We start from the raw sequence: 12,456 nt of genomic DNA, 5'->3' as shown, positions 1-12,456 counted from the left end.
TATTACCGGGATCATGTGGCAAGATCCCAACACTCAGACGCGAATCACACGCAGATACTCAGTTCACTGTAATTCTGACTTTGTCATCTATGGACTCTTATGCCCATGCCAAAAAGTGTATGTGGGCAGAACCAAACGGAAAATTAGAACCCGTCTCACGGAACATCGGAGCCGCATGAAAAATCTGGATATTAAAGCACCGATTGTACAACATTGTGTTACCCAACAGCACACTTTTGAGCAACTTCAGTGGCTTATTATAGAACAAATCACCCCATCATGGAGAGGCGGGGACAGGATTTCAGTTTTGAATTTCAAGGAACATCAATGGATTCATCGTCTCAAATCGGTGGAACCACACGGTTTAAATGAGAAAATTGAGTGGTACACTCTCATCTAGCCGTGTATATATGCTCTCCTTGAGCATTCCTTGTTCATAGCCCCGGAGATGTCATCCCGGGGTGCACTGTTCCCTTTTCAATATGGCGTCGCCAGTGACGTAGATGTCCTTTTTTGGCCAGTCTTGGGGCAGCCCTTCAACAGAGAGAGATTCAATATGGCGTCCGACGACGTCACTCCCCTTATATGGCGTTCCCCATGACATACATACCCATTTATGGACACACACACTGAATTGGCGCTCTTTTTGCCTCTTTAAAGGTCAGCGTTCTTTTTTACAGCCGCCGCCGATAGATGTTTCACGGCCGAGCGCGTTGTCTTCAGTCCAGCATTGTCAAAGTCAGTATCATGTGAAGAACAGGTATTCATTCACAATATAAGTTTATGCTTTCAGCTTGAATTCTTACAGACCGCATTGTGTTGCATTTGCAGAGCGAAATTGAAACGCTATCGATGCTGCCGCACTAACAATCATTCTTGCATCAGTAAGTGTTCCCCCGCACTCCGGCGCCATTCCTTTAAACTGAGTGGTATTATTTATGCACATTGTCTCTTGCATTCATTTTTTCCTTAATACGCTAAGGTTCTCCGAGTATCAACAGAGCCGTTCCCAGTGGTACCCGGCCCCCTGAAGAAGGAGGTCCACTCCGAAACACTCAGTGTCGGGGCAACGTCGGAGTCTACCATTCTTGTCAACATCTCCATAAGGCTCATTGACAGATAAGGCAAGATAAGTACATTTTCGGATTTAAGCGTGTGAGCAATCCGTTCTACAAGTACTCTTAGTTTCAATGTGCATAAACGGGCAGCTTTTATGCGCCCTTTAAGTTCAGCCCACTGAGACCAATGATTAAAATGTGATTGAATGCTATTAAAAGCTTACATTAGCTTAGCCTGTTGGCATTTAAATATGAGGTCTCTTTGAGCTTATCCACTCATCATACTGCTTCAGGATCTTAATTTATGTCAGATCCATATCAGGCATGCCCCTACTGAGAGAAATGAGGGTCATTGCTTTTTCTGATAGCTCCCATTCTCCAGGATCAAATTGTTGTCGGCTGAGGAAATCCACTTCTACATTGGTCAGACCCTATTACGTGCAACGCCAGATGCTGCTCCACCCAGGACATTAGCATCTCCACCTCCCTGGCAGTTGTTGTAGGCCACAGTCATCGCATTGTCTGACAGGACTGACTGCACGGTTGTGCAGAAGGGGGATGAAACCCCTCCGGAGCTCTAGGCAATTGAAGGACCAGGTTGCTTCCTCCACCATTGGCCCTGCAACGACTGGGACTGACTGAGCCCTCCTCAACCGGTGAGGCTGGCGCCTGTAATCACTACCATCCATTGAACCACTTCAAGGTCTACCCCATAGCACAAATGGTCCCAGCCAAGCCACCACAAAAGATTGGACCTGGCAAACTCTGTAAGCAGTATAGGAAGATTAAATTGCTCTGAAATTGGATCCCACCAGGATAGCAATACTGTATGTAGAGGTCTCATATGAGCAAACGCACACAGAACCAACTCCAAGGTAGAGGCCATGGAACAGAAGACCTGCAAGTAATCCCAGACCATGGGCACTCGGGTCTCCAACAGGTTCCAAATTTGTGGCTGCAGCTTGACAATCTTCTCCTCCATGAAAAAGACCTTGCCTAGGTATCGAAGCGTACCTGAGAACTCCAGAACCTGTGAAGGATAAAGTTGTCTCTTGGCTAGGTTCACAACACAGCCCAAGGATCTCAAGCAGTACAAGACCACTTCCACTGCCTGTCTGCAAAGGCCCTCAGACTTCACTCGGATGATCCAGTCATCCAGATATGGATAAACCAGCACACCCTCCTTTCTGAGGGCTGCCACTACCACCACCATTACCTTGGTGAACATCCTCGGAGCAGTGGCTAGACTGAACAGAAGAGTGCAAAACTGAAAATGCTTCCTGAGGATCATGAATCTGAGGTATCTCTGATGATACCAGTGGATCCTAATGTGTAAATATGCTTGTTAGTTCCAGGGAAGTCAAGACCTCCCCGCTCTGCACCGCCACTATGAGAGACCTGAGAGTCTCCATCCAGAAATGGGGAACCTTGAGAGCCACTTTTACTTTCTTCAAGTCCTGAATTGGACGAAAGGTCCCTTCCTTCTTCGGTACTATGAAATTAATGGAACATCATCCTGTCTCCCGTTCCTCTTAGGGGATGGGAACAACGGCCTACAGCATTCTTAGCCTTTGGATGGTCTGCTTAATCAGTTTCTTTGCTGGCAAAGCACAGGCAGATGTCATGAATAGATTTCTTGGTGGCCAAGCAAATTCTAAAGCATAGACTTGTCCTAGCATGCTTATAACCCACTCCTTGTAAAAAAAAAAAAAAAAGAAAAAAAAAAAGGCAATTGACCCCCGATGGCTGGGATTGAGGAGTGGGTCGGCCTCACTTCACTGCACGGATTTGGCTCTGCTAGGACCTTGGCTGGAGCGTTCTCAGTTTGCTCTGCATCCATGAAAGGACTGGGACCAGGCCTGAGACCTCCCAGAGGTCTGCCTCTAGCCTGCACCTGGAGCTCTGCTCTGACAAACACCTTTGGCCTCAAAAGTGAGAGTGAACCAGCAGAAATCCTTTGGGCCCTTTAGGCTAGTCTTCCGGTAGCTTATGCACCTTATTTCCGAGCTGCTTTATCAACTGTTCCAAGTCTTCTCCAAAAAAGAGCTTGCCCTTAAAGGGGAGCACCCCAAGCTGAGCCTTTGATGAAATGTCCAACCAGTTTTGCAACCACAGTTTCCTAGCCAAGACCGCAGACATCATTGTCCTAGAAGAGGTGCGAATAAGATCATATAAAGCGTTGGTCCCATAAGCTACCATTGTCTCTAAGTGTTCCACCTGCTCAGATTCCTGAGGCAAGAGATTCCTGGCACTCTATCTGCTGCACCCATCTCAGACTTGTCCGAAGCATAAAACTGCTGCACACTGCAGTTCAGATGTCCAGAGCAGAAACCTCAAAAATCTTCTTGAAGTGCACCTAGAGTTTCCTGTCCTGCAGATCCTTCAGAGCCGCTGCGCCAGCTAATGGAATGGTGGCCCTCTGTGACTACAGACACAAAGCATCAACCTTCAGCACTCACAAGAGCTCCAGAGTCTCCTCAGGCAGGGGATAAATCGTATCCATATCCCTACTAACCTTAAAACCAGACTCCAGAGTGTCCCACTCCCTGACCATCAATTGCTTGACCACATTATGGAAAGGAAAAGTTCTAGCCGGGCCCCGTAAACCAGACATGTCCATATCCACTGTGTCCTGGTCCAGCTCCTCCTGAGGAACTGCTATTCCTAACTCTGCAAGGACATGCAGGATCTTAGGACCCAGCTCTTCCCTCTGAAATAGGTGAACAACCTTAGTATTGCCCTCTTCCATGAAAGGAATCTTCTCAGGCTCCCTCACCTGATCCAGACTACTGCTGGGAGGAGGGACACTATGAGGACCATCCCTCGAGGGCTACCCCTAGACAGACTCCTGAGGAAATGTCATCTGCGGCCCCCTTTCACCGCTGACCTTACTGATCTATGTTGCCCCCAGCATCTCAGACCACTTGAGCACCTTTCTGGGCGGGCCCTCAGGAGGCCTGCGCCTGGGGAAGCAATCCTTCTTGGCCTTACTAGCCAGATATGCTTTATGCAATAAAAGGATAAAATCCAGGGAAAAATTAGAAGGACCACACAAATCCCCCTCCAGGGGATCAGGATTCCTCCCCAACTGCCCCTCTATAGAGGCCCCCCCGGCTTGATCGGGGCTAGAATCAGCTGGTGACAGTACTGGCAGGAGATCCCCTCTCCTCAGCAGCTACAAATATTTTCAAGATGGCTGCTGTTCCCACTCTTAGCGGGCACAGGTCGGCCACTTCCTCTAGAGCAGCCAGCAACCTGCCAAGGCTGCTCTGCATGGACAATGCCGCCATAGTTTCCCACAAAGAGCTCTCTCCAGAGAGGCAGTGGGGGTATCGGCTTGCCTTGGAGAGCTGCGAGCAGTGTTCCTCACAAGCGGAGCAGCAGCTCGCTCGCGGCATTGCCCAGTGCAACCCTGACTGCATGGCAGATGCTGAAAACAGCAAACTGGATCGGGAGCTGGGAGACCAAATTGGCTTGAACGCCCTACCTCCATCTGCCTCCAGTGATGGGGCGAGCACTAGAAACCACCGCTTCTTTTTTTTTTAATTTTACTAACAATAAATAAAAAGTTTACTTCCCTGAAGCATGGTGGCAGAGACTTCCCAAGATCCTCGCTGAAGGGGAGGGAGCTGGACCACCAGCTGTCACCCCCGGTGAACCTGAAAGAGCAATTTTGGGGTCCCCAACCCCTGCTCATCCTTACCCTACTACCAGGACCTGCCAACCTTCTGCGAGGAAAGTTTCAATGTCCAGGAAATCCTAATTCCTTTTATTTTATTTTTTTAAACTCAGGTACAGAACTGCAACTTTTGTACTACCTCCATCTGCTGGAGATAGAGAAATACTGAAGAGATGCAAGTTGTTCACCATGTTAAGAAGCAGTGCCTATGAAATTTTGTCGCCATCTGCTGGAAGGGAAAGTCCATGGACTTCCCTTCCATGGACTTTCTTCTGAGGCTGGCACAGCTGCACAGCACTTAATTGTGATGGTAATTTTTGATCTTTAGGCAAGAGACCCCACAAATGCCTACTATTCTGGTTAAACAGCTTTCAGATGGCACTGGTTTATGGAAAGTTAACAGCAATATATATGAAAGGCTTTGTATCTGCATTAAATTCATAGAGTCACCCAGCCAACTATTTGATAAAGTAGCAGCAATACCTACAACGTACAAACTATCAACCTGCCTGTTTCTTACTTCTGTACCTTCTTTTGTTGGTATTATTCTTAAAACAGCCAATCTTCAGCATCAGATTCCCTCACTTTAAGTCTCAGTCCATTTTTTTTAGAAGAAAAAGTTTAACCACTACATTAGATTTAATGTAAATTTAATAATGTGGATTCTTTTTAAAGACATATCTTAGATTTCTTTAGATAAATTACTATGATTTATACCTATCAAATTAATGTTGTCTGATGTTATGGCAAGGTGATTTTTATCATGTCTTGGATCTTTAACCTGCACTTACTTCATCTCTCCCAGAAGCCTTGTTCTAAAAAGCACATTACGGCAGTGTTTTTCCAGTTCCATTGGCTAAGATTACTTTGCAGTTTTGTATGATTTTTTTTTTGTGGTGCTGTTTGTGTAGCTTTGCACTGATCATGTCATGTGTTTTCTGGATTTCTTTGTCCTCTTTCCTGCCTCTCTCTCCCCCCTCAGACTTCTCCCCACCCCATTCTAGGACCTCTCCTCCCTCTCTTTTCTGGCTTCTCTCCTCACATCTCCTGTTTTGGGACACAGAATGATCTTCTCCTTCATCCTCCCACTCACTTGGGATTGGGGAGGAAGGAAGCCCTGAAGTTTCTAACTGCTCTTTTGGATTTCCAGATAATTTAGAACCAGGAGCCTTCATTTTCAGATACCCGGGATTTTTCCCTTATTTTATATATCTCTTCTCAGTTCAGTCAGTCCGTCCAGTTATCACAGTCCTCAGCCAGGGGCCTCGCACCAAGACTCCTCCTGGAGCTCTGCAATCAAGGGCCCTAATTCCAGCCACTAGGTATCACCATTGCACAACGACTGGGGCTTCACTACCTTCTCCCCCACCACAGACTGAGTGCTGCCTCCGAAGCATCCCCAGCCAGCCTGGGGAGGGGGGGTGCGCGCAAGACCTGACCCAGGAATCAAGCCCAGGTTCTCCATACAGCTGTGACCTGTATGGATACTGAACACAGGACAGGACAGGACAGGACAGGACTGGCGCCCCCCCCCGAGCTTTCAATCTCTACAGCTGATGCTCCTCTACAGCAATATATGCTTTATCAATCATGGAGAAGAAGATATCACATTAACAAGACAAATCAAGGGCGGGGGGGGGGGGGGGGGGGGAAATGTTACCTTGCTACTGACCTCCTGCCATTGCGGCTGCTGCAGCCCAAGAACGAAGCATGAAGCGATACCTGGTCAGTCAAAATTATCTCCGGTGACCCAGTAGAATCAGCTCTGTCAAGCCACAGCCACTCCATTCTGCCCCCACTGTTTGAGGGCTTGAAACTCCTCTTATCCAGTGGTGATGTCAAGCTATCAGGCTACCCAAATAACTGGCAAGAGGGTACACTGACTGGCCATCACTGCTCGAAACTCACTGTATGCCTTGCACACAAATCAAGATACACCCTTTCAGTTTTACTAACTTCTATTCCCATATAAAAGAGTAGCATTGGGTTAGAGCAGCGGGATATGAATCAAGGAAGCCAAGGTTCAAATCCCATTACCAATCCTTGTGTCATTGGCAAGACATTTCACCCTCCGCTGCCTCAAGTATAAAATTTAGATTGTGTTCCTTCTGGGAACAGAGAAATATCTATAGTATGAATGTAATCCACTTGGAAGTGGCTGAAAGGTGTAATATAAATCAAAAAATAAATGTAAAAAATTGCTCTATTTACTCAGATGACATGCCCCTTAAACACACCCCACCCATACCCAATCTGTTCACTATCCTCAATCATGAAAAGTATGTTGAAATATAAAATTCTCTCTTGAACTGTACAGACATCTAAGTGTTCACAAAAGCCAATATGTGCCTTTTTTTTTTCCACTGGCCAAAAAACAGATCTCTTATCCTGTTAAATATACCAAAGCATAAACATGGCTAATTGCACAATTAGTCTGAATTAAAGCTGTCCTTTTAAAATGTTTAGCAATACCTGGCCGTGCAAGCTGAAAAGTTCCATCTCCTTCATCTTGATACGGTCTTACACTATGGCCAGCTCCAAAATCCGAGAAAGGCAAGGTCACATTGGAAGGTTGATTTCTCATCTTCTTAGCACGTTTCTTTTGTTTTGCATTAGACATTTTCTCCTACAGGGAAAAAAATGGAGAAATTACTTACCTGATAATTTCCTTTTCCTTAGTGTAGACAGATGGACTCAGGACCAATGGGTACAGTGTGCTCCTAATAGCAGTTGGAGACTGAGTCAGATTCCAATCTGACGTCAACACTACATATACCCCTGCAGGAAGCTCTGCTCTTCAGTATTCTCCTCAAAAAGCAATTGTGGATATATGAGTGTTTGAATAACTTGAACTGGTTGACGTAAATTTTAGCTGGAGACCACCAGTGCACTCAACCGAGAAAAGCAGACATCCGGTAACTATGAGTGTCCTAACTAGAGGTAAAGCATGGCTTATCTGTGCTTGTCTTGCTCTCGGGGATTGTCACCCAAGGTTTCCGTACTCTGAGGCAGCTGTGGGCGGGATATTGAGTCCATCTGTCTACACTAAGGAAAAGGAAATTATCAGGTAAGTAATTTCTCCATTTCCTAGCGTGTAGCAGATGGTCTCAAGACCAATGGGATGTACAAAAGCTACTCCGGAACCAGGCAGAAGGCTGCCCGTGGCCCACTTAGTACTGCCCTTGCAAATGCCGTGTCCTCCCGGGCCTGAACATCCAGGTGGTAGAACCACGAGAAGGTGTGAATGGAGGACCATGTCGCCGCCCTACAGATCTCGGCAGACTTGTAGAAGTGGAGGCTTGCCTGCCTCTACATAGGCTGCCTTGATTACTTCTTTGATCCAGCGGGCTATGGTTGCCTGCAAGGCCGCTTCCCCTTGTTTCTTCCCGCTGTGAAGGACGAATAGGTGGTCCGATTTTCGTACGGATTCCGATCTTTCCAGGTATCGGACTAGAAGTCTACCGACATTAAGGTTGCAAAGTAGGCGTGAGTCTTCAGAGTCCTTATGCTCGTCTGGAGATGGCAGCGAGATGGTGTGGTTTACATGGAAATGAGAAACCACCTTTGGAAGGAAGAAGGGTACAGCGCATAGCTGTATGGATCCCGGTGTGAATCTGAGGAACAGTTCCCGACAGGATAGTGCTTGAAGTTCGAAGATGCGACGGGCTGAACATATTGCCACTAGGAATGCAGTCTTCAAGGTCAGGAGCCGTAGGGATAGACCACGTGAAGGTCTGAAGGAAGCTCCCGCTAGGAAGTAGAGTACTAGATTGAGATTCCATAGGGGTACCAGCCACTTTAGAGGTGGTCGGATTTGCTTGACCACTCTCAGGAAGCGGGAAACGTCTGGATGGGAAAATAGACTGAATCTGTCCACTTTGGCTCTGAAGCATGCCAGTGCGGCCAGTTGAACCTTGATGGAGTTGAGAGACAACCCCTTCTTCAAGCCATCCTGCAGAAATTCCAGGATCATGGGAATTTTGACTGTCTGCGGAAGGATGTCACGGTCTTCACACCAGACTCTGAATATTCTCCATATTTGTATGTAGGTTAAAGATGTGGAAAACTTGCATGCTCGGAGCAAGGTGTCAATCACTGCCCCCCGAGTATCCGCTCTTCTTCAGGAGTCTCCTCTCAATGGCCAGACCATAAGTGAGAATTGAGTTGTGTCTTCGAGGAGGAATGGTCCTTGCTGGAGCAGGACCCTGTGTGGAGGTAGACACAGAGGGTTCCCCTCCAGAAGTCTTCGCATGTCTGCGTACCACGGGCTTCTTGACCAGTCCGGGGCCACTAGAAGTACTGGTCCCCTGTGGTGTTCTATCTTGAGGATGATCCTGCCCAGTAGCGGCCACGGAGGGAAGGCGTATAGCAGGATCTCCTGTGGCCAGGCCTTGACGAGGGCATCGATCCCTTGGGATTGTGGCGCCCATCTGCGACTGAAGAAGTTGGGAACTTGGGCGTTTGACCAGGTTGCCGGGAGGTCCATGGCTGGTGTTCCCCAGCGGTTTACTATCAACTGGAAGGCTGTGAACAACAGCCTCCATTCCCCTGGGTCTAGACTTTCTCTGCTGAGGTAATCCGCAGTGACGTTGTCTTTTCCCGCGAAGTGGGCGGCTGAGATCTCTTGTAGGTTTGATTCCACCCACGCCATTAGGCGGTCTATTTCCAGGGACACCTGTTGGCTTCTGGTTCCTCCCTGGCGGTTGATTTAGGCAACTGTTGTGGCGTTGTCCAACATGACTCTGACCTATTCGCTCCAGAGTCTGTGACTGAAGCATAGGCAGGCTAGCCCGACTGCCCGTGCTTCCAGTCGGTTGATGTTCCATCCCGACTCTTCCTTGTCCCATTGCCCCTAGGCGGTCAGTTACTGCAATGGTCTCCAACCCTGTCCTGGGGGCCCACCAGCCAGTTGGGTTTTCAGGATATCCATAATGAATATGCATGAGAGAAAATTTGCATGTTATGAAGGCAGTGCATGCGAATTCTCTCTCATGCATATTCAGTGTTGATTTCCTGAAAGCCTGACTGGCTGGTGGGCCCCCAGGACAGGGTTGGGGACCACTGGGTTACTAGCAGTGGGCTCCCCACCCTTGTAGGCTCGCATCTGTGGTGAACAGGATCCAGGTCAGCGGGGATAGCCTTACTCCCTTGCTTAGATGGTCTTCTTGTAGCCACCATTGTAGCTGGGTTTGAACTTCCTCTGGGAGCTGGAGGTGAATGGAGTAGTCCTTGGACATCAGATTCCATCATGACAGAAGGGAACGCTGTGTGTGTGTGGGGGGGGGGGGGGGGCCGCATGTGAGCTCTTGCCCATGGAACCACTTTCAGTGTGGATGTCATGAGACTGAGGACTTGGAGGTAGTCCCACACCTTGGGGCAAAGACTGCTCAACAGGTTTCGCAATTGGTTCATCAGTTTTGTTCTCCTTGAAGGAGTCAGAATGACCTTGTCTTGTCTAGTGTCGAACCGGACTCCCAGGTATTCCAGAGATTGGGAGAGCTGCAGACAACTCTTGTTTGTGTTGACCACCCACTCGACTGGGATGGCAGTGCGCTTTGAGACTGTGCAGACCATGGCATCCACTTTGGGGAATGCCAGATCTTTGGCAGCGGGGTCCGGGGGTATAGGGCTGCCAGGGTCCGTCCCCCCTTGAATGTGGCCTCCGGAGCCTCCCATTCTAGGTCAATCAGCTGTTGAACGGCTTGCAGCAAAGGGAAATGGCGGGAGGCCTGACAGAGTCCCTCGAGGAGGGGGCTCATCTTCGTTTCCCCTGTGGAACTCATGCCTGGGATAGCGAGCTCTTTCAAGCTGTGAGCCACGAGGTCTGATAGTTCGTCTTTGGCGAAGAACCGCCTCATGGTTCGGTAATGTTCCATTCCTGGAGGGATTTCCCCTTCCTCCAGGGAGTCTTGATCCTCATCCGAGGTGTCCGTGTCCCCAATGTTGGGGCTTTGAGGTGGGAGGTGCACTTCTCTGAGTTTAGAAGGTCCCGGGATGTTAGGGTCCTCTAGAGGAGGCTGTGGTTGTGTCATCGGGAGCGCCAGTTGCATGTGGACAAAAGTATGTAGACCTTTGAAGAATTCTACCCAGGAGAAAGATGCTGGGTCTAAATTGAGAGGCACTGCATCCCCAGGTATCCCCTTTTGAGGGAGGCTCCCGCTGGGGGTAGCCAGATCCGGTGTACTGTCGGTGGATCCAGATCCCAGTGCCGGCTGGAGAGGATCTTGGCCTGGTTCACCCAAAGCCTCCTTGCACTGTAAACACGGGGCTGTGGCCTCTTCGTGCTGTGAGCTCTATCTAATGTGGCATACTGGGCAGAGGCCTTGAGCTTCTTGTCTGGTGGTGCCATGGTTTGTGCGCGTAGGCTTGCAGAAAACTCCGGTTTGTGCGTTCAAGCGTACGCCGGGAGACTGAGTTATGCGCTCTGGGTGCGAAGTTGTGTGTGTAGGTTGGATGCGCGCTCAATAAGATGCGCGCGCCGCTGTGCACACAGGGTTTACTTATGCGCCCGGCATGGTTGAGCATGTGACTGTGCGCCCGGTGCCCTTGTGCACGTGCCGGTGTGCGCACAAGTGATTTTGTGCGCACGGCTCGCCTCCGTGTGCACGGATCGAATCGGCAGACAGGGTGGCGATCAAGTGAAAATGGCGACAGTGACCACACGAGCAATATGGCAACCCGGATAGGGCTGATCAACCCGGTAGCACAGACGCCAGCTGGTGATCTGTGTGGCTATTCGAGCCTCGGAGACTGGAGACTTTTAAGAAATTTTCTACCTTACCTTGTCTCGGCATTTCCCGGTTACGTTCCAGGTGGTCTCCGCCTGTGGGGGGGGGGGGGGGGGGGGGAAGAGGGGAAAGTACCTTCACCACCGCGCTCGAAGCTGCACCCGCTGCCTCTCAGCCGCACCCGTTGCCGGGGGCTAAGTCTACGCTGGGAACCGGCTGCCAGACCGAGGCATCACAGAAATAGCCTCAGGAATTCTCAATTGGGGGAGGGACCCGTAGGTATCACCGCAGGAAAGCGGGGCTCGTCTGTAGAGGTAAGATTTCTTCGGTTAGAATACTCTAACGCTGTGCAAGCGTGGATAGAGTCCCCAACTGCTATGGAGACGGAGAAATACTGAAGAGCTGAGCTTCCTGCAGGGGTATATATACTAGGGCTGACCTCAGATTGAAATCTGACTCCGTCTCCAACTGCTATCAGGAGCATACTTATACCCATTGGACCTGAGTCCATCTGCTACACACTAGGAAAAAGCCATTTACACATGTAAAGTGCACTTACGTGAGCAAATCCTATGGACAATTCAATGGCATATATTGTAGCAATTTTCAAAAGCCCACTTACTAAAGTAGTTTGAGTAAAACCCAGTTTTACACATATACATGCTTTTTTAAATCAGGCCCTAAAATAGTAATAACACAGAATCGTGATGGCAGAAAAATACCATTCAGCCTAACCAGTCTACCCATCCACACCAACTACTCAGTTCTATAAGCCCTACCACCAAAAATCCCTGCCTCATACTTCTTTGAATTCAGAGACTGACTGTCTACATCATCTACACTGGAAGGCTGTTCCATGTATTTACCACTTTATAAAGAAATATTTAAGTTACTCGAATTTCTTTTCACCTTCATCTCAGAGCCTCCTTTCTGCTGAAAGAGGCCCATCTCCTATGGGTTTCTTTTGATTAAATGGATTTCTTAAATGTTT

At 48.7% G+C, this 12,456-nt stretch overlaps 1 protein-coding gene across 1 annotated transcript in view; it reads right to left on the bottom strand.

Annotated features, from left to right (window-relative positions):
- Positions 1–12,456, bottom strand: part of POP1 (POP1 homolog, ribonuclease P/MRP subunit) — a 183,830-nt gene that overhangs the window by 170,868 nt on the left and 506 nt on the right. The window contains exon 2 of the mRNA XM_029591775.1: positions 7,210–7,363. Coding sequence (XP_029447635.1) covers positions 7,210–7,357 — 148 coding nt within the window. The 5' untranslated portion in view covers positions 7,358–7,363. The remainder of the gene's footprint in view (positions 1–7,209; positions 7,364–12,456) is intronic.

This window comes from Rhinatrema bivittatum, chromosome 2 (genome assembly GCF_901001135.1).
Source record: "Rhinatrema bivittatum chromosome 2, aRhiBiv1.1, whole genome shotgun sequence".
Lineage (NCBI taxonomy): Eukaryota > Metazoa > Chordata > Amphibia > Gymnophiona > Rhinatrematidae > Rhinatrema > Rhinatrema bivittatum.
The sequence above is the reverse complement of the archived record's forward strand: the minus strand, read 5'-3'. Positions and strand labels throughout refer to the sequence as shown.